This window comes from Mus caroli, unplaced genomic scaffold (genome assembly GCF_978045245.1).
Source record: "Mus caroli unplaced genomic scaffold, Mus_caroli_1 scaffold_7, whole genome shotgun sequence".
NCBI classification, from domain to species: domain Eukaryota; kingdom Metazoa; phylum Chordata; class Mammalia; order Rodentia; family Muridae; genus Mus; species Mus caroli.
In genome coordinates this window covers 111758288-111785395 of record NW_028227262.1, presented here as the reverse complement: position 1 = coordinate 111785395, position 27108 = coordinate 111758288, and the positions used below count along the sequence as shown (strand labels likewise).

The 27108-nt window shown below is 42.3% G+C and overlaps 1 protein-coding gene and 1 pseudogene across 2 annotated transcripts in view; one reads left to right on the top strand and one right to left on the bottom strand.

The window, feature by feature from the left end:
• Nucleotides 1-221: 221 nt before the first annotated feature.
• Nucleotides 222-5359, bottom strand: LOC110296560 (transcription initiation factor IIB pseudogene; annotated as a pseudogene).
• The window catches only part of Trim24 (tripartite motif containing 24), a 108440-nt gene continuing 86629 nt past the window's right edge, over nt 5298-27108 (top strand). The window contains exon 1 of one of the 2 annotated variants that reach the window (XM_021164255.3): nt 5298-6102. In XM_021164255.3, coding sequence (XP_021019914.1) covers nt 5733-6102 — 370 coding nt within the window. In that variant the 5' untranslated portion in view covers nt 5298-5732. The remainder of the gene's footprint in view (nt 6103-27108) is intronic. The other variant, XM_021164256.3, reaches the window with a different exon arrangement.

Sequence of the window (27108 nt, the reverse complement as noted above, 5' to 3'; positions counted from 1 at the left end):
CAGACAGCACAACAAGAACAGAAGCAAACAGACCAAAAAAAAAAAAATTTTTTTTTTGGTTTTAAATTTTTATTTGAGAATTACACATTTCAAAATTTTCCAAAATACTGTTTCCTAGATCACTAAAAAAAGAAAGCAGGTTCAGTAAGAAATTTAAGTCATTAAATATGTTGATATATATATATAAATATAAATATAAATATAAATATAAATATAAATGTTTAGCTCTGGAATTCGTACCATCTCCTTTTCCTCATTAAATATTCAACCAGCACTGTGGGGCTATGTACAAAGTTCCATATTCTATAAACATTAAGAGTTAATTTGTCCACTGGGGTGTCAGACTTGAAGTCTGAAGGGAATAGATCTGGAACCCGAGGGTAGATCAGTCTGTAGGACTGTCTGATTGTAACATCAGCAACACCAGCAATATCCCCACTTTCTTTCTGTGTTCGCTTCTCAGCTGAGGCCTGTGAAGCCATGTAAATGCTGCTGCTGCCACAGAGATCAGGTTCCTACCAAGGAACCAAGTTCAGCTCCACAGCCTTACGGGCTATGGGTGTAGCTGCCATCTGCACTTTCTTGGGGAGGCAAAGGTTGGAGCAGAACCTGGACATGAAGTCCCCAGTTGTAATCAGATCCACGCTGGCTTCCAAAGCTTTCAAAATCAGTTTAAAACGGTGGCCAATTTCTTTCTTTGAGATTCAAGATACTGCACATATTTCTTTAAATGTCCTGGGAACGCCTTCTTGTCTACAGGTGATATACAGACAAGCAGAAGCTATCGCATCATTAACTCTTCCTTCCCTTCAGGCTCTTCTGCTCATACACTTGCTTGAATAAATTATTTGTTCGATCAACTATATTGTGAGGGAGGTTGATTCTGTCCACCATGGTTGGGATTTCCTTGAATGCATTCATCATTGTTCTATCAGAACTACTCATTGCTCTTCAGTTCTGATACTTAGAATTGCCAAACTCATCAAAACTTGTCAACCTGTACTCTTGCCAACCATAGTGGACAGATCTCCATCACTTAGAAGAGGATTCTGCACTTGTATATGAACATAGAAAAACACTGGAGATTGTAGCCTCAGTCCCTAAATTCTGAGCTATGGCCCTGACCAATCAGTCTTAGGGTGTGGGCTTAATAAGCTATCCCTGTCCAACTGAGATGGGTGTTCATGTGGTTTGTGGGGTGATTCCTGGATTTCAACATAAGGAAATAACATAAATTAGAGAAAAGAAACTAAAATGGTAAATCAATACTTAAAAGACAGAAGCCATTCATACTTAAAGTGAAAAATATAGCTATTTTATGTAACATTAAGAGGGTGTATTAGTTAGACTTTTTGTTTCTTTGATAAGTACCTGGGAAAACAAAAGGCAGGAAAGATTTATTTGTGCTCATGATTTCAGAGGTTTCAGTGCATGACCAGATAGCTCCATTATTCCAAGGTTCATTATAAGGCAGAACACTGCTATGAGGACTAGTGAACAAAACTGCACCCCCTGTGAGAAACAGGAAACAGAGAAAGACAGAGGAAGGAGCTGCTGACAGGATTTATCTTTTCAGGGCATGCTCTCAATGACCTACTTCCTTCAACTAGGTCCTACATCCTAAAATTTCTACCACCTCCCAAAATAGTATCACCAGCTGGGGACCAAGACTTCAATACATGAGGCTGTGAAGGAGATGTTATTTCCAAGCCAGAATAGAAGGCTAAAAATACGGAAGTTAATTTTCCTTGAAAATGATTATCTGAGGAGTCTGGCCTTGAACTTCTGACCCTCCTGTCGCCCAACTCTGAAGTGTTAGGATCATAGGTGTGTATATGCCAGCATCCTGGGATGGGCAAGCACTGTATCAAAAAGCAAATTGTACATCCTCTATCAAGAGCAAATTGTATTAAAAGACTGGAGAGATCACTCAGCAGTCAAAAGCAATTTTGAACTTACAGGTTCAAAACCATCCCTAAATCCAGTTCTAGGGTATCTGACAATCTCAGGCGCCAGGCACATAGATAGTGCATATAACATACACTCAATGTAATTTGAATGAATAGCCCCCAAATGCTCATATATGGAATGTTTGTTTTCCCAGTTGGTAGATTGTTTAGGAAGAATTAGAAGGTATGCCATCGGGGATGGACTTTGAGGTTTCAAAACTCACAATGGACCCAGTCTCTCTCTCATTGTGACTAATATTTGTAGATTAAAAGTTTATTCCAAAAGCATAGCAGGCAAGGCTGGAACAAACATGTAGATACTACATGGTTGTCATGCTATATTGTTGGGGAATGTTAGTAAATGTTCTTTTAGATTATACTTTTTTTTTTTTTTTTTTTTTTGGTTTTTCGAGACAGGGTTTCTCTGTGTAGCCCTGGCTGTCCTGGAACTCACTTTGTAGACCAGGCTGGCCTCGAACTCAGAAATCCACCTGCCTCTGCCTCCCGAGTGCTGGGATTAAAGGCGTGCATGTGTGTATGTGCATGTATGCATGCATGAGCATGGAAAGGCCAGAAGAGGGAGTTGGATTCCTTGGCTTTGGAGTTATAGGCAGCTATGAGCCTTTATATGTGTGCTAGAAACTGAACTTGGGTCCTCTGAAAGAGCTGCAAACACTCTTAACTGCTGAACCATCTCTTCAACTCCCAAGATGCCTCTGTGTGTGTGTGTGCGTACAATAATTTTGGTCCAAGATAGAATCCTCAAATACACAAAATATGTTACAAATGCAGGTGTAGTAAGAATTCTGAAATTTTGGTTTCTTTTTTAAAAACACAGAAATGTACAAGCATGTTTGTTCGTTTGAATCCCAGCTATAGGATGTGGTGCTGCTTTCGACAGTCCGCTGCAGCTGACCATGACTTGGTTTTGGCAGCTGCAGATAATTTCTGCGATTGTGTGATGTTTGGAATTCTGAGAACTTTTCAGAGGATACATAAACTTGAGGGCCCTGCAAGGTGGAGTTGATGGTTGTTGGTCATTTTGTGAAGTTGGCTGCTGTTTGTTAGTAGCCATGGTCAAAGAAGAAACAAAAGGAAAGGAATTAGTTTCAGGGATTTCCCTAATTCCTCTCTCCCTTCTATCCTTGTTTCTCTCCTACCTAGTGTTGGGGGGGGGGGGGGGGACTTGGGAAGAGGGAAAGGTTAGGAGAAAGAACCCACAAAGCAGCAAAGACTAGCTATAGGCTGCGAGGGTGGTCTGTACAAAATTATCAGCCACTGAAGATCACTAAGTAGCAGAAACTGATACTGGAAACCTATTAATCTTACCTTTGTTTATTCATAAATTTGTTATGAATACCTTGTTAAATTCTGCTACTGTAACCCCACTTACTTTCCCCCATTTGGAAACCTACCTCTGACCTATAAAAACCTTGTCTTCCTCGTGTCCAAGGCTGACCTCTTGAATCCCACCTTAGGGGGAGGCAGCCTATGTACATAGGCCTTTAATTTTTTGCTTTCATTGCTTGCTTGGTTACTTTAATAAATTTGGCCACCATGATTCAGGTTCCTGGTCTTTCTCCTCAAGTCTTTGGGAATTACATAGCACATGGACTTTATTCATGTGTATATAAAAGCTTGTCTCCTCTCACAGTATTCTTCAACCTCTATGAGATTTTACCCAGCTTTTTGTTGTTTTTAGAGAGTGTTTCTCATGTAGCCCTGGCTGTTCTGGCTCTGTAGAGCAGGCTGGCCTGGAATTCAGAGATCTGCCTGCTTCTGCCTCTCAAAGGCTGGAATTAAAGGTATGTACCACTGAGCCTGGCTTTTGACTGGGCAGCTTTTGGCTGAAAATGTAATTTCTATTATTCTTATTAAAGGTCCATTAAGGGAATGATGTTGCCTACTAACCATAACCCAATGGAATCTACCTTTGAGGTAGAGTCACGCCATTGTCTCCTTCTGTAAACCTTAATCCAGCTGGGTCTGCCCATCACCTGGATAAGGGACCATCCCTTAGAAAGGCAGATTCACCTTCAGCCATGCTAAAGACACAGAGGAATAATCTCTTTAATAAACAGTTCACACTTTTTCTTCCCCAAATTCCTGACCCATAGTGCAATAGTTCCAGATTCCCCAAGAGATTCTCCAGGATTTCTGTCTATTCCTGTCTCAGAACCCCCAACCTTCTCTTTGTCTTCTCTTTTCTTTTGGGTGCTAGCCTAATACACATTCTCTGATAGTTTGGGCTTCCTTACTCTTTCTCTAAAGCTCCCCTCCACTGGCTGCCGTAACCATGTGGCTGTTTAACACAAATGGCATGGCATCTCTTCCACTTCTCCATCTTCCTCTGGGCAGCTGCTGAGATTTATGTAAAGCTTGCCTGCATTGGGTTTTTTCTTTCTTTTCTTTTAAACTCTAATAAAGTTTCCTCCAGCTTCTTTTGAGGCTCCTTCTTAAATTCTTTTATTAATGAGACTATGAACCTCAAGAGGGGACTCTGATTTCCCTAGTAACAGGTGGCACTTCCCATGGGACTCCCCAGAATTTCCGGTAACAAGCATGGGAGAAGGAAGACATGAAATATAATACTGAAACTCTAAAACCAGAATTGAGGGGTTTTTTCTCCCCCCACCCCCTTTTTGAGACAGGCTTTTATACTGACTAAAACCTAGAATAATTTTGAATTTTTAGAGGCCTTTGCCTCTGGAGTATTAGTATAGGTGTGTGCTACCACGTCTGCCTTTTGTTTTTTTTTTTAAGAGTTTAATATTTACGTACTTAAGACACTTGCAGATTATTTATTTAGTCCTCAAAACAAATAACTGCTTTTATTCATTTAAGAAGCAAAATTAATTTCACCTTTTTCCATTGAGGTCTTTTAAAATTCCGACAAATTTGTAATTTCTCCCCCTCTACATCATTCTCATTCATTCATCACAGAGATAAATTCAGGCCACAAAAAAAGTAAAGCTGCCAGCACACTCCCCCTTTCACACAATGTGGGCTCATACAACGCGGTTTTGGGTCTCTTCTCATTTGCACGTAACTTACTTTTTCATCCTCCCTCGGCCCTCCCACGATCTTACTCCTTTCCCCATTTAAGTCTCCAGTAGTAAAAGCAGTTTTCCAAGCAGTTTCTTAATTAATCAGGTTGGGTAGACTGGGCAGAGTCCCCGCCCCTTGGGCGGGGCCATAGCGGCTGGCGGAACCCGATGCCTGCTCTGGCTCCTTAACAAATGATTCCTTTACAATCTACAGAAGAGAGACACACACACAGCGAGCCAATCAGCGGCCGCGGTCCTCGCGTCCGGCGGGGCTAGCCCCGCCCACTCCCAACCTCCCGCGGGGGCCGTCCGAGCCTCGCGGGCTCCCGCAGACCCCGCCCCCTGGGCAGGCGCGGCGGTCATTGGATGGCGCTCGGCTCGCAGTCGCCGCGGTTGCTGGGAGAGGGAGGTGGGGGCGGGGCCCGCGGTGGTCCAAGGGGCCCGAGAGAAAGGCTGCTAGGCACGGGCGGGCGAGCGCGCTGGGCGGAATCGAGCGTCTCGGTGGCGGTTTGCCTGTCGGCCCGCGCGGCGGCGTCGCGGTGCGGGAACCGGTCCCCGTTGACAGCTCCGCGTCTTCCGGCCGCGCCACTCGGGAGGTGGCTTCCTCCCTGTGCTCCCTCCGCGAGTCCGCTCGGCCTCGGAGAAGCGGGAGGCGGCGGCGGCGGCGGCAGCGGAGGTCGTCGGGGGCGGCGGGCGGTGAGCGCGCTCCCGCTTACCCGGCGGCGGCCGCAGGACAATGGAGGTGGCTGTGGAGAAGGCGGCGGCGGCAGCGGCTCCGGCCGGAGGCCCCGCAGCGGCGGCGCCGAGCGGGGAGAATGAGGCCGAGAGCCGGCAGGGCCCGGACTCGGAGAGCGGCGGCGAGGCGTCCCGGCTCAACCTGTTGGACACTTGCGCCGTGTGCCACCAGAACATCCAGAGCCGGGTGCCCAAGCTGCTGCCCTGCCTGCACTCGTTCTGCCAGCGCTGTTTGCCCGCGCCGCAGCGCTATCTCATGCTGACGGCGCCCGCGCTGGGCTCGGCAGAGACCCCTCCACCCGCTCCGGTCCCCGCCCCCGCCCCCGCCCCGGGCTCCCCGGCCGGTGGTCCTTCGCCATTCGCCACCCAAGGTGAGAGGGGCCCGCGAGGTGGCGGGCGCGACCCGCTGTCACGCGGCTGGGGAGGGGGTGAAATGGGCCCGCGCCGGCTGAGCGACTCGCGGTCCCTCACTTTTGCAGAGCTCTGACGGTTGTGGCGAGTTAGCTGCTCCCCGCTCCTCCGCGAAGCTTTGTCCGGGTGCATATGATCCGGATCAGCTCGTGTACACCCGGGTTATGCGAGCCGGAGGGGGGAGGGAAGGATGGAGATGAAGTGATGGGGATTTTCTTTGATGATTGATTGCAGATTGGCTGCCGTCTGTTTCGAATCTTGTGCGTTCCGGGCTTTTTACCTTAATGAGTTCCCTCTCTGTCCCCTCCGTAGGGGACAAAGGAACCGGTTTAAGTTGTTTTGTTGTCTGCTGCTTTCGGAGATTTTATTTCGAGCGATTCGATAAACGATAGAAAGTAAATAGACTTCCAAAGTGTTTTGTATGCAGTAGTTGGGAGTTACTTTCTCTTTTGTGGTGTTATTGGGTAATTAGCTTTTGACAGGTAGTTTCCATTGCTTATGTTACCAGGTTTAAATCGTTGAAAGTGATTTGAAGTGCAGTAATTATTTCTGGGAGAACACTTGAAGTTTTTTAACTTTTAATATTGCAGATATTTGGGCAAATTGACGTCTTCAAAATGAGAAGTAACTGAGGAAGGGAAATCTTTTCTATTGCTTTGTGGGTTTGTTTGTTTGTTTGTTTGTGTGTATGTTTTGTTCGGCTTATGTAGCAGCCCAGACTTGTCCACAGCTAGCAATCTTCCCGCCTCAGCCTCTTCAGAGTAAAGATAACAGGCATGGAGCCATCGCACCTGTTAGCCTGACCCGTCCAGCAGGTCCAGTTATTTGAGGGTCTCCAGGGGGCCTTCTAAGAACCAAATGGGGGGAGGAGAGATGGAAGCAGTCTGAGTAGCATCAAGGTCTCTCTGTATTCAGCAAGGCTCAAGGCTTAAATGCGCAAGCAAAAGGGGAAGTACTTCTCAGCAGGAGGAAAGGGGCAGCGGAAATGCACAAGCAAAGGAGGAAGTGCTTCTCAGCAGGAGGGATGGGGCAGCGGAAATTTTTCTTTTGGCGACTACACAGGGAAGCAGGAACTTGGTGGTATCAGGGTACATCTTGTGGTCAGGACATCTGGCGCTGACTTAGGGCTGGAACATTCTGTGGTTGTTCTCAGAACGGTGCATCGGTGGCCCGCTTTTGACCCCCTTTTCTTCTGAGGGGGGGGCCCAATTCGGAGATCAAGACAATAGAGTTGTCTTAATAGCTCCCAACACTAGCCAGTCACTTTTTAACATCTCTTTTAAAGGGAATAACTGTTTTGAGTTAATTTGTTAAGTAATTATATTAGGTCAGGATGCAATTGCTGGCTTGGATTGTTGAATTAGATGCACTTAGTTTTTTCTTACAACAGTCTTTAAACACAGGAAACTATTTTCCATGGGTCTCTATTGTTACGGGAGCCCACCAGAGGGACACCACTCAGTCTATAGCCAAATGAAAGTATTCCAGCCAGCTGGATTACAATCGGGTATCTAGAATACAAATGTAATCCAGTGGTTTTCAACCTGTGGGTCCAGACTCCTTGAGAGGGTGGAATGCACCTTTCACAGGGGTCGCATATCAGATATCTTGCATACTAGATATTTACATTTTGATTCATAACGGTAGCAAAATTACCATTATGATGTACCGAAGAAGATAATTTTATGGTTGGGGGTCACCACAACATAAGGAAGTGTGTATTAAAAGGTGGCAGCACTATGATTAAGAACTTTATATCTTTAGAGCAAGGGATTTTTTTTTGTTTTTTGGTTTTTGTTTTTTTTGGTTTGGTTTGGTGTTTTGCTGTTTTTTGTTGTTTTTGTTGTTGTTTTGAGATAAGGGTTTCTCTGTGTAACAGCTCTGGCTGTCCTGAAGCTTGCTCTGTAGACCAGGCTCGACCAGAAGTCACAGAAATCTTCCTGCCTCTGCCTCCCTAGTACTGGGATCAAAATTGTGCACCACCACTGTCCCGCAAGGGGCTTTTGGAGGCACCTATCATCTTGCCTTGAAGTTTCGAGCAGGAGGTTTTGTGCAAGCAAGCAGTTTAACAGAAGTTAAGATAAGCAGTTAACTGGAGGGGAAGATTTGTACAAGTGGGCAGTTTAACAGAAGCCAAGCTAGAGTAGTATCTTGACCTTGGGTTCTTAGATTTTGGTAATTTTCCACAATATTCTCCATCAAGGAAGCCAAACTTTGGTCAAACCTAAAATAGTCTCAGCAAAATATAAGATAGGGGAATCTCTGCACTGTCTTGCCTTTTCATATTACCTAATTGGTTCTATGGGCAAGAGTCAAATAGTTGACTTGTGCTGTTCTGGGGCATGGTTGGTTCTAAAGATCAGAAGCTTAACTAAGTTTATTCTCTGTTTGATATATTGGACATGCAGATGAGAATGCAGGGTTCAACCATTAGCTGCATCAGAGGTGGGAGAGGGCAGGACTCCTTTTCCAATCTGGCCAATGCTGTGGCAAGTTCCTGCTAAGCCTGTGAGGACTTGAGAAGGGAATGATTAGATATTTTTGCTTGGTGAATAGCTGGGAGTTTGGAAGATGGGAAGTGGTCCCCCAAATATAATTTCAAAAAGGAACAATCCCCTCCTGGTAAGGAGTGCACTGGGTCCTGAGCAGGAAAGGAAGTTGGCCTAATTCTTGCCAGTTTTCAGTACCAATTTGATCAGAGTCTCCTAAAGAGTTTTATTCGTCCTTTTTGCCTGACCTGGTCTCTGGTCTATACATTCAATGCCATTTCCAATTACTACCTTTGTCAGATTTTGAGACACTTTAGCTTTTGTAGAAGAATTTCAATCCAGCAACATGGGTACTCTGGCAAGAGATCAATCATATCCAAGGATAAGATCCAGCTGGAATGTAGACAACTAAACACCTTTGATCCCTCTGGCTGGAATACAGACAGGCCCTTAGTACATACCTATGATCCTTCTAGCTGGAATACAGACACATCTTTAGTGTACCACTTTTAATCCAAACAGTGACCTCTATAAGTAAGAGGCAGACAAAGTGATAAATCAAAGATTGACAGTATAAGTCAGAGATAGGATACACCCAACTCTCACAAGAAGAGATAGGAAAGAAAGGCTACTGTGGCGTATGCCTTTAATCCCAGCACTTGGGAGGCAGAGGCAGGCGGATTTCTGAGTTCGAGGCCAGCCTGGTCTACAAAGTGAGTTCCAGGACAGCCAAGGCTATACAGAGAAACCCTGTCTCCAAAAACCAAAAAAAAAGAGCAGTGAGGAAGAGAGGGGATTAAATTTAGTTAAGTTCAATACACTTTATGAAGTGAGAGGTAGTTTTTCCAAGCAGAGGAATTCAGTCAGAAGCTAAGAGAGAAGCCAATTTGAATCAGTCAGCTTGGAAGTGAATATAAGCTAGAACAGCTGATTTGAACTAGCAGCCATCCAGAGTTCAGAAAAAGCTAGAAAGGATGAATTTATTCATCAGCAAGTCTCAGAGGCTAAAATAATATAGACCTAGGATAGCAGACAGAGGCTGGAAGCTGAAGGCTTCAGCATTCAGACTTGCAGAAGATAAGGTTGAATGGAGGCTAGAAGCTTTCAGGCTTAGGCCTAGGGATTTAGAAATGTTCCTTGTATTCCTAAACCTTGGGTATGGCTCTCATCCCATCCTTTTGAGAAAATAAAAATGGCTTTTACATTTTCATGGTATGAAGGCAGCCGGACCCCAAAGCTAGAGACAGTCCAAACCTAAGACTTCCCGAAGAAGTTTCTTAATAACTATGGTGCACTCTCTGTTTAGGTGGTGTAGTTCTCCCCCATCCTAAGATGTCTACAAACACCAGCAAATATTTCTAGACTTTATTTCAGTAAAGTCCAACTCCCAGTTTTTCCCAGGCCCATTTCCTCAATCCTGGATCCCTTGTGGGATCTTTTATCCTTGGTTGGAGTTTGCCTCAGTACCGGTGGTACATCTGAAGGTGGTATCTTTAATTAGACTTTCAAATTTGGAACATAATACTTGGGTCTGAGGAGTTCAACAGTTTTCTTGGCTCCTAGATGTGTGACTTGATGGGCATCTATAACTATTGGCCTTCTACAACTCAGGGGGAAGGATGGATCCACTATCCAGCAGCATCTCTATTCTTTATCCTGTGTGGCTAGTTCTTGTTTCACCCAGTCATCCTCTCCTGGAATGTGTTCTAAGTGGTTCCATGAGTTGGGCTGTGGCAGGGCTACCAAAACTTGAAGAGGACCCATTGATTCTAGGGCTACTTCCCAAGAGGCCCTAGTTAACTCTGGCTTCTGGGGAGTCTCCCTTTTTTTTTTTTTTGGATTCTTTCCAAGGGATATTAGCCATCCTTTTGAGTAACCAGATAAGGTTCTAAGATGGCTAAGATTGCTTCTGTTTTTGATTACTTTTCCTGCAAAGGTTAGCAATTCTTTTTCTCTGTATGAGCCCATAGGCCTGGGCCATGGTGAAAGCATTGCTGATCAGTGGAGTTGATGATAGTGTTGTCTTTCTCCCAGTATAGTGCTTAGGTCAAAGCTAAAATCTCAGCTCCTCGAGGTGAGGTTCTCCTGCTTAAAGACTGTAAAAGTAATTTATCATTCTTTTTTTTTTTTTTTTTTTGGTTTTTCGAGACAGGGTTTCTCTGTGTAGCCCTGGCTGTCCTGGCACTCACTTTGTAGACCAGGCTGGCCTCGAACTCAGAAATCCGCCTGCCTCTGCCTCCCAAGTGCTGGGATTAAAGGCGTGCGCCACCACGCCCGGCTGTAATTTATCATTCTACATAACTGTCAACTTAGACTTACTGCTGATAAGCTCACTCTTTCTATTTCTTTTTTTATTTTTTTAATTTTTAAAAATTTTTATTAGTTATTTTCTTCATTTACATTTCAAATGCTATCCCGAAAGTCCCATGTACCCTCCTCCTGCCCTGCTCCTCCACCCACCCACTCCCACTTCTTGGCCCTGGTGTTCCCCTGTACTGGGGCATATAAAGTTTGCAATACCAAGGGGCCTCTCTTCCCAATGATGGCCAACTAGGCCATCTTCTGCTATAGGGTTGCAGACCCCTTCAGCTCCTTGGTTACTTTCTCTAGCTCCTCCACCGGGGGCTCTGTGTTCCATCCAATAGATGACTGTGAGCATCCACTTCTGTATTTGCCAGGCACTGGATAGCCTCACAAGAGACAGCTATATCAGAGTCCTTTCAGCAAAATCTTGCTGGCATATGCTATAGTGTCTGCGTTTGGTGACTGATTGTGGGATGGATCTCCGGGTGGGGTGGTCTCTGGATGGTCCATCCTTTCATCTCAGCACCAAACTTTGTCTCTGTAACTCCTTCCACGGGTATTTTGTTCGCTATTCTAAGGAGGAATGAAGTATCCACGCGTTAGTCTTCTTCTTGATTTTCTTTTCTACTTCTTTCTGAACTCTGACTGGCTGGTTCAACTCAGCTGTTCTGGCTTGAACTCTCCAAGCTGACTGATTCAATCTGGCTTTTCTCACCTTTTCACTGAATTGTTCTGCTTGGCCACAAACTAAGTCTGGTAGTTTGTTTTAATCTTCTGCTTGCTTATTCTCTGGTTTCAACTGCCTCTGCTGACCTGCATTGAATTGCATGACTTCAACTCCACTCCACTGATGCTCTGAACTCCCAACTCAACTGTACTCACTGAACTGACTGACGAGAACTCAAGAGATCTGCATGCCTCTGTCTTCAGAGTGTTGGGATTAAAGGCACGTACTATCATGCCTGAACCTGAGTTTTTCTTTCCCTGAAACTTGCTCTATACCAGGCTGGCCTTGAATTCAGAGATATGTTTCCTTCTATCTCTTGGGATTAAAGGTGTGTCTGTATTCCAGCCAGAGCAGCCTTGTTGCTGGATTAAAATTCCTGTACTAAATGTGCATAGATAATCTTATATTGGACCACTGCTGCTACTCCTGCATATCTGATTCCATCTTGAACAAAACTGCTTCCATACCTCATTTGGTATCACCAGTGGGGTGTTAGATCATTACTTTTTTTTTTTTTTCCTTCTAGAAAGGGTTTCTCTGTGTAGCCCTGGCTGTCCTGGAACTCACTATGTAGACCAGGCTGGCCTCGAACTCAGACATTTGCCTGCCTCTGCCTCCCGAGTGCTGGGATTAAAGGCTGGACTAGGTCATTAACTGCAGGACATTCATGCAGCGGTTCCATGAGATTGTCGTCCTACAGCAGGCTTGGCAGGGTTGAGAGCTGGCATCTTATGGAACCAAATGCAGGGTTGTTCTAGTTAGTAGTGGGGCTTGGTGTTGAGTTCCCTCATCTCACCCCAGGCATTAGACATCCATTTCTCAAGTATCCCTCCTCAAGAGGGTCTCAGAAGAGCTGTCAGGAATAGTTCTTGCCCTAATGTTAATTTGTCAACTTCTTTTACCAGCAAGGTGGAGGTAGCTATGACCTTCATATATGCTGTCCATCTGACTGATGGAGTCAAGTCTCTTGAACAGATAGGCCACCAGTCTTTTTCAGAATCTCAGGGTTTGTGTGAGGATCCCTGGGGAATGCCTCTGGCTTCATCCACATACAAGTGAAATGTCTTAGTCATATGTGGAAGGGCTAGGGCACATACCAGGGCTCTTTTCAAAGCTGTGAAGAAGGCCCCGTCTTAGTCTCAGTCCATTCCAAAGGCTTTATACCCCCTGGCTATCCAAGCAAATCCCATGTCCATAGCCAGCAATATATAACTGCCCCCAGGAATTTCCATACCTGTTTGTTTGTTTGTTTGTTTGTTTCCAGTGATTTGCAGGATGGCTGAAATACAGTCATAGGAAAGCATGTATTTTCCTCCCTCTAGGTTGTAGCCTAGGTATGTGATCTGAGGGAAGTACAGTTGGACCTTCTTGGCTGAGACTTTGTATCCTGGGGCCTGGAGGGATTCTAAAAGGCCTTCTTTTGGCTCTCTTCCTCTTCTTCAATGGAGGAGTATATCTACATACTGGAGCAGGTTGCTCTGTAAACTTTCTAAATAATTTCCAAAAGTTGAGACTTACTTATTCTTTCAAATCCTTCTAATTTTTGCAGCTTTCTCCTTATGTCTGGGGGAGACTGTGTGATAAAGGTAATATTAGTGGCTCACTGTTTTTCAGGGGCATCTGGATTTATGGGGTAAACATCTGATATGCCTCACACACCTTTTCCAGACTCAGCAGGCAATTGGTCCTTGAGTATTCTGACTTGGCTTGGATAAGTTGGTAGGTTTTCTAGCTGCCACTTTAATCCTTCCAGTGATGTTTGGCAAGAAGTGTCCATTGCATTCTTATATTTATTGATATTAGAATATCAACTGGGTTGGATGGATGGGAAAGTTCACTCTATTTTGGCCTTTGTGTTGGGAAGTGACCTGTCACCCAGCCCATTAGCCAGTTTCTATCCAGCCAGATTTGGGTGTCCTTGGCCATAAACAGGGTGGCCAGGAGCTCCTGGCAATCAGCTGATGTGTATAAAAGTCAGCTGATGTATATAAAAAGTCTTCAATAGGCTGATAAGGGCTTGGGGCCTCTCCTAAAAGGGAGGGTTTGGGCTGTTCAAATTATAATATAAATCAATAATATTATATTAATACCCTTTCCTCCTCCTTTCTCTGGTTTGTAGCTTGGTCCTCATGCTTCCCTTAAGGGGATGGTCTCATAGCCCAGATAAAGTCTGTCTGGCCTCCCCATGGCCAGAGGCATGATAGGGAGAGAAGGGACCAGGTGTAGTAGAGTTAGCTTCCTGGCCTCCCCTCTGGGGAGAACCATTTTCTCTAGCTCCTCTTCTATTTCCCATTAGTCCAGTCAGAACATAAAGAGGTGGAATGTCCTTCTCTTCTGGTGAGCAGGGATCAATTAGCTGGGGTATCGTGACCTCGGGTTCCTAGAATAGAGTTTAGTGATTTTCCTCTGGGCTGTTTACATCAAGGAGATCTTGTCAAACATAAAGTGGCCTGGGCAAGAATATAGATGGAGGAACCTCTGCACTGAGTTGCTTTGTCACAAATACTTGAGTTTATGCTGTTGCTGTTCATAATAAACCACCTTTTTTGTCTCTAATCCTTGAGTTACTTGCCATTGTCATAAGAAACTTACTATCTGTGAAACTTGGGATTCTTTATTAGGTTGCAGGAAAGGTGGAATCTCATAGTAGTTTGTCTCAAAGGGGCTTGCTTGCTGGAAAGGTAATGTGGGTATAACATTAATCTTATTTCTTGTTCGTTTTTTGAGATAGAATTTCACTATGTAACCTTGGGTGACCTCTGACTCTTGAGTGCTAGGTTCAAAGGCATGCTTTATCAGGCTCAAATAAATCTTAATTCTTAATTGCAATAATGTCATGTTGATGCTGAGGAGTAAGCCTTGTAAATATAAAGCACCCACTACCATGAAGCTCCCAGTTTTTAATTCTTAGATGTATTTTTTTGTATTTATCTTCATTCCCCTCCCCCAGGTTCTCCTTAATGCATATGAATTGTTTTGCCTGCCTGCATGTCTGCATGTATGTATGTATATATAACACATATGTGCCTGGTGCTCATAGATGCCAGAAGAGTGTGTCAGATTCTCTGGAATTGAAGTTATAGATGTGAGCCCAGGTTCTCTGCAAGAGCACAGAGTACTTCTCACCACTGGACCAACTCTCCAGCCAGCACTGTTAAGTTGTCTTATACAGGAGTCCTAAACATTTAATTTTACTTTGTGTGTGAGTGTTTTTCCTGCATGTCTGTCTATAATGTGTACTGCATGAGTCCCTGGTATCCTTTGAGGCTAGAAGAGGGAGTTGGATCCTCTGAAACTGGAGTTTGCCAAGAAAAAGAGGACAGAAAGAATTCAAGAGCTAGAAAACAGAAATCCTGCAAAATGTCATCTTCTAGGCAGATATAGCCATTCAATCAGGAACTAGTACTGCTACTGATCTTGTACCAGACTAGCCTTGTCAACCAGGAACGGAGGTGGGCCTCCTGAGCCCCTGTGCTTCCTGCTACTATTAGGCTACTGACAATTCTAGAATGTACTATATATAGGTATAAAATTATATAAGAACAAAATAAACTAAAACACAAAACCACTGGCTGCTTGCTGCCAAGCCTGATTTCAATCCTGAGACCACATTATGGGAGGAGAGAAATTCTAAATGGAAGTCATTGGGCATGCCAGAACACAAAATGTTAAACAATCTACCCCCCACCCCCAGCCCCCACAGGGTATCTCCATGTAGCTCTGACTGTTCTTTTTTTTTTTTTTTTTTTTGGTTTTTCGAGACAGGGTTTCTCTGTATAGCCCTGGCTGTCCTGGAACTCACTTTGTAGACCAGGCTGGCCTCGAACTCAGAAATCCACCTGCCTCTGCCTCCCGAGTGCTGGGATTAAAGGCGTGCGCCACCACGCCCGGCCAGCTCTGACTGTTCTTAAACTCACTATGTAGATGTCCAACTCACAGAGATCCTCCTACCTCTGCCGCCACGTGCTTGGATTAAAGGACCACTATCCAGCTTACATGCAAACTCTTTACTAGCTGGATATGATAGCTCATATCTGTAATACTAGTGTGTGTGTGAGGCTGAGGCAAGAAGATCAGTCACCACAGATCCAGCCAAGGACAGCCTGGACTAGAAGGAACTTACCTCAAATAACTGACCATAAGTAACTTTAACCTGTTATGCAGAGGTTCATTTGACTTCTCCTTAGTATAAAAAGATCACACCTAACAAGCAAGCATAGGACTTTGACCAGGTTTCCAGTCTTAGGAGGCATGGATTTCCTCTTAAGGAATATGCTTCAAATCCAAACAGAAAGCAGTTGGTTACCCTCATAACAGTCATGCCATTATTGCAGTTGGGCATCTTTCCATGCAGGTTAATATTGCACTTCATAGGACTCATAGCTCCATGAGACCTTTGATTTCCTCACCCCCTCCGAACTCCAAGCATCCTGCATAGCATTTTCTGGTGTCTAAAAAAGCTAGTCAGAAAGGGAGGAATGTTTGGCTTCTCCATGTCTTGGAATCCCAGTGTCTGGTGTCATCAGCAGTAGGGTTTTGTTTTGTTTTGAGACATTGTCTTTCTATGTAGCTCTGACTGTCCTGGAATTCAGTGATTATTCACCTGCCTCTGCCTCTCTGCCTCCGCCTCTGCCTCTGCCTCCCAAGTGCTGGGATTAAAGTGTGTGTACACCACCAAGGCTGGCCTTAGCAATAGAGACTTACCATCTACATTTGGTGTACAACCTAGAGGAACTGCAAAGTCATGTATTTGGGGAGGATTTCTATATCAGTGTGTATCTTTGTGGCCCTCTTTGGCATGAGCAGTAGGCTTTCTTAATCACTAAACAATCTCTCAGAACTCTGCACTGAGATTTTTTTTTTTTTTTGGTTTTTCGAGACAGGGTTTCTCTGTGTAGCCCTGGCTGTCCTGGAACTCACTTTGTAGACCAGGCTGGCCTCGAACTCAGAAATCCGCCTGCCTCTGCCTCCCGAGAGCTGGGATTAAAGGCGTGCGCCACCACGCCGGGCTTGCACTGAGATTTTTATTTAGATGATTGCTTCTAGGACTAGCATTGACCAGCTATGCAGGTTATCTCCTTTCAGACTCTTTTATGATAATATATTAATCTGTATGTATGTATGTATATGTGTATATATACATACATATACATACATATATACATATATATATATACACACACACGTACATATTGATTGGTGATTGTTTTGTCTTAATGTATGTCTGCACACATGTATGCTTGATTCCCTTGGAGGCCAGAAGAAGGTGTCAAGATCCCCTGGGGCTGGCATTGTAGACTTTTGTGAGTCCTCCATGTGTGTGCTTGGAATAACATTTACTTGGTCATCACCATCTTCTCATGAGTTTGTGAGTACAAGCATCGTGAGTCAAGCAGTATCTATTGGCTAAGCAGGTAATTAAGATAGAGAAACTACGAATCTGAGGATATATAGCCTAAGCTGGCCTCAAGTTCTTTATCCTTTTGCATCTACCTCCCAAGTGCTGACATAAGAGTGTGCCATACTTCAGGATGTCAACTTAAAATATAAAGGTAGCAGGAGTAAGGGCTGGAGAGATGGTTCAATGATTTAAGAGTGCTGGCTACTCTTTCATAGGATCTGGGCTCCATTCCCAGGTCCTGTAAAGCCATTCACAGAGGTCTTTACCTCCAGCTGCAGGGGATCTGATGCTACTTGCTTGCTTCTGCAGACACTGTGTACATGTGGTACATGGACATGCGGCCAGAACACCCATGCACACAAAAGTTCATATTTTAAAAAGTAGCAGCAGTAGAAATTACAGATTTATTACCATCATAATCACTTCTCTAGAGCCCTCACCCAAATTGCTTTTCTAAGGCTATTCCTAAAAAAAAATAAGGATAATCGTCTTGACTATCCTTTTTTGAGACAGGGTTCCTCTGTCAGTGACCTGGCCTCACACTTGGGGTAGTTACTCTGCTGTCTTCCATTGCTAGGATTACAGGTGAGTCACACCTGTCTCACTGAAAGTTTCTTAATATCCAGTTTTATGTAGGAAGAGTTAAGATTTTTTCCCCCACTCTGGAATATTAGCGTGGGTAAAAGAGCTACTTCTAAAGACTAAAAAGCACACTTTTGATAGGGGTCGATTTTTTTTCCCCCTAGGAATAATAAAATACAAGAACTCAGTTTGTGGTTTTTTTTTTTTGTTTGTTTTTTGTTTTTGTTTGTTTGTTTGTTTTGTTGTTTTTTAGGTTTGCTAGTTTTGTTTAGAAGATTTTGTATTCATTTTAAAATTATGTGTATGTGTGAATGTGTACCATGTGTCCGTCGGTGCCTATGGCGGCCAGAAGAGGCTGTCAGGTCCCTTGGAGCAGGAGTTCCAGGCAGTTGTGAGCTGCTGAGGGGTCCTGGGAACCAAACTCTAAAAGAGCAGCAGGTGCTCTTAACTGAGGAGCCATCTGCTTTTCCAGCCCCATCACTGTTCTCCCACCCAGACTCTCTGGAATGAATGGCAGGCCACCCTCCCAATTTTGTTAACCGAAAGTCTACAGTATAGGCACGGTTTGGGGGAACTGTCTTGTCTTCTTCAGTTCAAAACGATATCACATTGTTCCTATAATGTGTATTTATCTCCTCTGACAAAAGGTATTTGTACTCTGTGTTGCCAAGCTGATGATTAACGTGCAGTACAGTTAATAAGTTTAACTGTATCATTTTTATATGTCACTAGTTTATTTCTTTTCTTAGGATTTCTCTTTTTGATCCTTCCTTCCTTCCTTCCTTTCTTTTTTAATTTTTATTTATTTTAATGTATGAGATATGCTCTGCTGCATACATATCTGCCTGCCTGAAGGAGGGCATCAGATCCCCCTGTAGATGGTTGTGAACCACCATGTGGTTGCTGGGAATTGAACTCAGGTCCTCTGGAAGAGCAGTCAGTGCTATTAACCTCTGAGCCATCTCTCTAGCACCAATCCATCATTTTCTTTAGATGTTTCTCTTGTTCAGTTATCTCTACATTTCTTAGATGGATATTTTTCTTCTCCTGGAAAGGTAAAAGAAAAATTTTGCCCTAACTCTAATTCTGGGTCCTTTCATTGACTAGCAGGATATATCTTTCCTAAGGCGAAGTGCTTTTTAGCAGTAAAAAAGCATTATCTTTTAAATTAAAAATTTGATGTTTGAAATCCTAAATACGCCTTTAGTATATGAATAAATATGCCTACATTCCCCTTTCTCTTTATATAAATTTAAGAGTGATCTTTTAGATTATTAAGGACACTACTATTTATTTATTTATTTATTTATTTTTGGTGGGTTTTCGAGACAGGGTTTCTCTGTGTAGCCCTGGCTGTACTGCAACTCACTTTGTAGACCAGGCTGGCCTCGAACTCAGAAATCCGCCTGTCTCTGCCTCCGGAGTGCTGGGATTAAAGGCATGCGCCACCACGCCCGGCTGACACTACTATTTATTTTGAAACTCTAAGTATACCTTAGTATGTGAATAAATATGCCTATATGCCCCGTTCTCTTTATATAAACTTAAGACTGTTGTATATCTTTTAGCTCATTAAAGACACTACTGTTTATTAAGGAAAAAAACCTACATAGTACCCTTAAAAGAAAGTCATTTTGAATTTTAGACTGCCGTTTGCAAGTGGCTTTTTCTTATCAGCAGACTATCACAGCCTTACTTCATTGTCTAGACCACTATGGTCTAGAATTCAGAGGTATCCTGAGTGCTGGGATTGAAGGTGTGGGTTGCCACCACCCTGCTCAAATACTTTACCCCATCTCTAAATCATTGTAACTCTTTAGAACATAACAAATTTGAAGTGTAGTGGTACTCTGAATTTACTTAAAACCTAAAAAAAAAAAAAAAAAAAATCCCATTTTTTTATAACACCACACCACAAAATCGTTTCTTTTTAAGTTGCTATACAGTTAATACATAATCTGCTCTGCACTTCACAAGGCAGCAATGGTCAGCAACTGTCTGTGTCTGTGTCCTTGAGTGTGAGCATTGCTAATTCTGTTTCTATTTTGTTGATATCCAGATCATCCTGTTTATTCTGTGTAGTTAAAACTGATACCATAGCTAGGCACAAGTTTGCAGCATTTAAAGGCCTGAGTCTGACAAAGTATAGCCTCTCCTTCCTCAATCAACTCCCTAGCTGTTTCCATGGGGCAGGTTTGTGTGTGTGTGTGTGTGTGTGTGTGTGTGTGTGTTGTTCCCTGACATCAACTGTACTGTTGTTTTTCTGCACCTCTATCTTCCTTAGTGTTGTTCATGTCAGCACATGGTTTCAGAAGGTTTTCCTTTCTTCAGGAGATCTTTCCTGAATAATCTTCATTCGTTTTGATAGAATCCACAGCTTTTCTTCTCTTACGGAAACAAAGACAAAACCTCTTCCCCAAAGCAACGCATTTTCTTCCTTCCATTCTGTCATATTTCAGCAGTTTTTTCCACAATTCATTGTCTTTTCAGCAGCTGTTGTTTTTTGCTCATTAGCATTTAAAAATATAAATTTAATAAAGTACTATATAATCTATCTCTGGAGGGGGTCTTTGTTACCTCTTTCTGTTTGTTAAGCATCTCTTAAAGAATGATTAGATCTTCTACAACTGCTTGTCCTGTGAGATTGTGTTAGATGCCTGTAATGTGCTTTTTGTTGAATTATGCAAAAAAACCCTGTTTCATTTAATGAGAAATCTATGTCAGCCTTAGTTTGTAGGTATCCCCATAACAGTCCTAACTTGTAGTAAGTGTGTAATTATAGAATTGCCCTTTTCAGAACTTAAACCAGTTACCATTGAACTCCTGAATATGTTTATTGTATAATGTACATACTTTAATATCCCAAACTCTGCAAAAGGAAACACATTTTCCAAATATCTTTTTTTCTGGGGGGTGGGTGTGGTACTTTTTGGGTTACTTCTTGCAGGCCATGTAGTTTTGTTATACAAAGAACAAGTAGGACATTGCCTTATTTCCTTGCCTTGTTGCCAAGTGATAGAAAAAAATCTTCAAACTTTTGCTACTAATATCGTGATTCTTCTGAAATTATGAGACTTCTAACATATTTCCAGTTGATAACTGAGCACTGTCATTATTACCTTGTGCTAGATGTGTTACATAACGGATGGTTTTTATTTCTAGCTGCTTGCTGAAGGTGAATAAATAATGAAGTTGACTCTAGATGATCTGGAATAAGTTCCACAGTTTCTATATGTAAAACAACCCTTTTTGCATATTGAAAATTGGTAACTATATTAGGAGGTCTAGAAAATTAAATAATACCTTAAGAATGGTATATAGCTCTGTTTTGGGGTGGGGGTTGTTTTGTTTTAAGATTTTATTTATTTTATCTACATGAGTATACTGTCACTGTCAGATCTTATTACAGATGGTTGTGAGCCACCATGTGGTTGCTGGGATTTGAACTCAGGACCTCAGGAAGAGCAGTCAGTGCTCTTAACCACTGAGCCATCTCTCTAGCCCAGCTCTAGTTTTTTGAACTGCATCACAAGGGCTCTGAGTCACTTTATTTTTCCTGACTTAATAACTTGCCTTCCCTGATTTATTTGCATCCATATAGAATGTAGGAGCTCCAGAAATTGGTCTGCCTTTTACTGTATGAGGGAGAATTCAATTAGTTCCTTTTATAAACTGAAGTCTCTTATTTAAGGGATAATTGTTACTAATCTTTCCCAAAAAATTACTGCAAGCTTTTGTCAGTGTTCATTTTCTCCCCCCACCCCCACCCCCCAATGAGCCAAATTTCAGCATTAGTAAGAGGTACCACAATTTCTGCTGGTTCTATTCCTGGTAACTGATGAACTAACACACACACACACTCTCACTCTCTCTTTCTCTCTCTCTCTCTCTCTCTCTCTCTCTCTCTCTCTCTCTCTCAATTTCAGAATCAATTTGGAAACCTTTTCTACACAGGTCTTTTAATTTTTAACTCTGTGAGCTAAAAATATCCGTTCTAAGATATCATCTTCTCTATATAAGAATTCCTATGAGAGAATGAGTAGAAGGCAGAATAACCAACATTCAGTCCAGCTTGGGATCCAAGAGACCCACACGTGCATGCCATAGTTCCTTTTCTGTCAGAGCCAATTCTCTCTCAGCCTCAGCTGATAAATAAATTACTTAGCTCTTGAGTAGTTAGTCTAGTTGTGGACTATAGCCAGTTATTATCTCCCAGTAACTTTTGAAAATCATCAAGAGTTTGTTTTAATCTCCCTGGATTTGTACTTTCTGTGGTTGAGTAAACCTAGCTTATATCCTAGGTAATAAATAGTATCGCTTCTTTGTATTTTTTCAGGAGCAACTTGAAATCCCCAGCAAGACATAACTACTTACTTAATCAAATATCATTTCTGAGATTGAAGATATGTTAATCTGTGTTTTCCATTGCTGCAACAAATCACATTCCCATAAATTCATGACTATATTAGTCACATGGTTTTAATTTTCCTATTTGACCTTCTGGCCCTATGCACTTAGGCCATCTCACACTTTGTTTTACCTGAGATAAAGTTCCAACTCCTTGAAACCGAATATTTACCTCCTGAAGAATCCAGTCTGGAAGCCAAGATTTTGATAAATTATTGTTGCATCTGCTTCTGTGTCTACCATACCTTCAATTTTGATATCATTTATAAATATTTTTAGTTTTGACCTCTGATCTTCTGTAAGGGTTTGCTAAAATACTTGTTTTCTGGTCTCCTAAGTTTTCTGTTTGTCTACTAAAGCTGCTCTGACTTTGACATCTGGACCATTAATGGCTGTATTCAGAGCAGTGCTATTTAATTGCTCTGCAGATAAGTTTCTCTTATTTTCCTTAAGTGATTAGTTGTAGCAGTGAATAGTTAATCTGCACTGAGCTCAGCTCACTCTGTACTCCCCTAACTAAGAGCTCTGGATTCACGAATGAAACACACACACCACACATCAGCTTAATTTTTTTTTAGATTTATTTATTTATTATATGTAAGTACACTGTAGTTGTCTGCAGACACACCAGAAGAGGGCGTAAGATCTCGTTACAGATGGTTGTGAGCCACCATGTGGTTGCTGGGATTTGAACTCGGGACCTTTGGAAGAGCAGTCAGTGCTCTTAACTGCTGAGCCATCTCACCAGCCCCAGCTTAATTTTTAATATGCCTAACTAGCTCAATGTCTGGATACTTCTAAACCTCCCTGCAGCTGGCATATACTCCCCTCCCGTATTCTTGAGTTAATATTTTCTAAATCTATTTTTTATCTTTGGTTTCCCAGACTCAAGCAGGGGAGTGGCCCCTGGGGCTACCTGGATTCTTACATGTCGATGGGCCTTTAATTCTGATCTCTCTGCTCCCCTGCCATGGCGATTCTCCCTGCTCCTCTTCTCCCTTGGTCCTTTGCCCATGCAATCTAAAAGTCATGTCTCCATCTCCTGTATGGGACCCTCAGCATATGGAAGCAGGGCTTTTGGGAGCTGACTTAAGACAAAGCATTAGAACTAATTTCCATCAATTAGTGATATTTGGGTCCTACCTGATGCCTTTTTTTCCCACCCCCTCATGTTTCTTCTTCGTAGCATACTTTGGCATTATTTTTTTGTAGTCTACACTAGCCTGAAACTATGTCGCCAAAAATGTTCTCCAGTTGTCTATGTAGTGGAGGATGGCTCTGAACTCCATCTCTTGCCTCCTGCATGCTGAGATTGGTTATGAACACACATGTAGGTGCTGCTGTTAAATGCGGAGTCAGCCCTCCAGCCCCACCACACTGCCTGGCACAGCCAGGGAAGCAAAGATTATTAAGGGAACAGCCAATGTTTCTCTGTCACCTAGATGCTCAAAATTTCAAATTTCTTCCTGTAACTTGCTCCCTTTCTCATGTTTTAATTCTTTATTTTCTCTTTTTTTATTTTTTTTTTTATTCATACATAAACGATACAGGTTAATAGGCTTCTCTTTGATGTCCCCATGCCTACATATATCTTTCATTGGTTTTGGTGATTTTAGCACAGGATCTTGTATTGCCCAGGCTAGTCTTGAACTATTGTGTGGATTCAAGTGAATTCTCATCTTGGCCTCCCAAATACCTAAGACTAGAGCTTACTCCCCCATGTCCTGTTCAGGTTTTTGTTGTTACTGTTTTTGAGATCTTAGAGCTCTGCTAGCCCAGGCTAGCCTTATTAGACTCTTATGTAGAAGGTGATGACCTTGAACTTCTGACCCACCTGCCTCTGCCTGGGATGACATCAGTATTACACCCAGTTTTATGTTTCGTTTTGCTGGTTGTGTCTTTTAATGCTTTTTCCAAACACATGCATAGTAGGTAAGCATTACTAATGGAGCTAACTTCTCTCTAGCCCTGCATCTTCAATATGCACTAAAGTAGTAGTCTTCAGAGTGAGACGGGCTAGGTCAACTCAGTGGTAGGGAACCTGTGTGATATGTACGCAGCCTGCGTTTGCGCTGCAGTACTTTAGGTATGAGATGATAATAAGTAGATTATCATACTCATGTGAAAAAGAATGCTACATTTCATATATGCTATGATGAGTATCCTGATGATAGGAGTTGAGGCTGCCACAAACTCTAATGGTAGCTTTGTGTGGTTTGGATTAAAAAAAAAATTCCTTCATAATATTCAACCTTCCAAGCACTACAGTTGCTCTAAAGTTACAGGCCTTTATATACTGTAGTCCCTTTTGTTTTTCTCCAAACACCCAATTATCATTTATATGTGGTTGGATAAGTAAGCCTATGTAAGTTGATATATATTAAAATGACTTGAAATTTAAGATTTTGGGTAGCTGCTTCCAATCCTCTGCCATAAAACCTGTAATCTCAGTTCATACAGAAGTTGCATGTGGAGGCTGCTTACAAAAGTAGGATTGGTAAAGATCTTTTCCCAGTCAGTTGGTTGCTGTTTTGGCTTATTGACAGTGTCCTTTGCCTTACAGAAGCTTTGCAGCTTTATGAGGTCCCATTTGTCGATTCTTGGTCTTAGAGCACAAGCCATTGGTGATCTGTTCAGGAACTTTTCCCCTGTGCCTATGTGTTCGAGACTTTTCCCCACTTTTCATTGATTTAGAATATCTGGTTTTATGTGGAGGTCCTTGATCCACTTGGACTTGAGCTTTGTACAGGGAGATAAGAATGGATCAATTTACATCCTTCTACATGGTGGCTGCCAGTTGAACCAGCACCATTTGCTGTCTTTTTTCCACTGGATGGTTTTAGCTCCTTTGTCAAAGATCAAGTGACCATAGGTGTGTGGGTTCATTTCTGGGTCTTCAATTCTATTCCATTGATCTACCTGCCTATCACTATGCCAATACCATGAACTTTTTAAACACAATTGCTCTGTAGTACAGCTTGAGGTCAGGGATGCTGATTCCCCCAGAAGTTCTTTTATTGTTGAATAGTTTTCGCTATTCTGGGATTTTTTGTTATTCCAAATGAATTTGAGAATTCTTCTTTCTAACTCTATGAAGAATTGAGTTGGAATTTTGATAGGGATTACATTGAATCTGTAGATTGCTTTTGACAAGATGGCCATTTTTTACTACATTAATCCTGCCAATCCATAAGTATGGGAGATCTTTCCATCTTCTGAGGTTTTCTTCAGTTTCTATGTTTAGTGACTTGAAGTTCTTGTCATACAGATCTTTCACTTGTTTACTTAGGATCACACCAAAATACTTTATATTGTTTGTGGCTATTGTGAAGGGTGTCTGTTTCCCCTAATTTCTTCCTCAGCCTGTTTGTTTTTCCTTTGAGTATAGAAAAGCTACTAATTTTTTTGAGTTAATTTTATATCCGGTTACTTTACTAAAGTTCATCAGCTGTAGGAGTTCTCTAGTGGAATTTTTGGGGATTTCTTCCTTTCCAATTTGTATCCCTTTGACCTCCTTTTGTTTCTCTGGCTAAAACTTTGAATACTATATTGAACAGGTATGGAGAGAGTGGGCAGCCTTGTCTAGTCCCTGATTTTAGTGGGATTGCTTCAAGTTTATTTTCTCCATTTAGTTTGATGTTGGCTACTTTTTCCCCCCTCCAAGATTTATTTATGTTATTTATATGAGTACACTGTGGCTGTCTTCAAACAAACCAGTAGAGAGCATCAGATCCCGTTACAGATGGTTGTGAGCCACCATGTGGTTGCTGGGAATTGAACTCAGGACCTCTGGAAGAGCAGTCAGTGCTCTTAACCATCTCTCTAGCCCTGTTGGCTACTGGTTTGCTGTATATTGCTTTTACTATGTTTAGGTATGGGCCTTGAATTTCTGATCTTCTAAGAGTTTTATCATGAAGGGGTTTTGAATTTTTTTCAAATGCTTTTTCAGAATCTAATGAAATGATCGTGTGGGTTTTTTTTTTTTTTTCCTTTCAGTTTGTTTATATAGTGGAGTTCATTGTTGGATTTCTGTGTATTAAGCCATTCCTGCATGCCTGGGATGAAGCCTACTTGCTGGTAATGAATGATCATTTTGCTGTGTTCTTAGATATGGTTTGCGAGAATTTTATTGAATATTTTTGCATTGATATTCATAAGGGAAATTGGTCTGAAGTTCTCTTTCTTTGTTGGGTCTTTGTGAGGTTTTGGAATCAGCATAACTGTGGCTTCATAGAATGAATTGGGCAGTGTTCCTTCTGTTTCTGTTTTGTAGAGTAGTTTGAAGAGTACTGGTATTAGGTTTTCTTTGAAGGTCTGATAGAATTCTGCACTAAACCCATCTGGTCCTGTACTTTTTTTGGTTGGGAGACTTTTAATGACTGCTTCTACTTCTTTAGGGTTATGGGACTTTTTAGATGGTTTGTCCGATCCTGCTTTAACTTTGGTACCTGGTATCTGTCTAGAAAATTGTCCATTTCATTCAGATTTTCCAGTTGTGTTGAGTATAGGCTTTTGTAGTAGAATCTGATGTTTGGGTTTTTTGTTGTTGCTGCTGTTGTTGTTTGTTCTTTGTAATTACCTCAGTTTTTGTTGTTACATCTCCCCTTTTATTTCTGATTTTGTTACTTTGGATACTGTCTCTGTGCCCTCTGGAAAGTCTGACTAAGGGTTTATCTATCTTGTTTTTTTCTCAAAGATCCAGGTCCTGGTTTTGTTGATTCTTTGTATAGTTCTTTTTGTTTCTACTTGCTTGATTTAGCACTGAGTTTGATTATTTCCTGCTGTCTACTCCTCTTGGGTATATTTGCTTCTTTTTGTTCCAAAGATTTCAGATGTGCTGTCAAGCTGCTAGTGTATGCTCTCCCCAGTTTCTTTTTGGAGGCTCTCAGAGCTATGATGAATTTTCCTCTTATTAGCACTGCTTTCATTGTGTCCCATAAGTTTGGGTATGTTATGCCTTCATTTTCATTAAATTCTAAAAAGTCTTTAATTTCTTTCTTTCTTGACCAAGTTATCATTGAGTAGAGGTATTGTTCAGCTTCCAGGTGTATGTGGG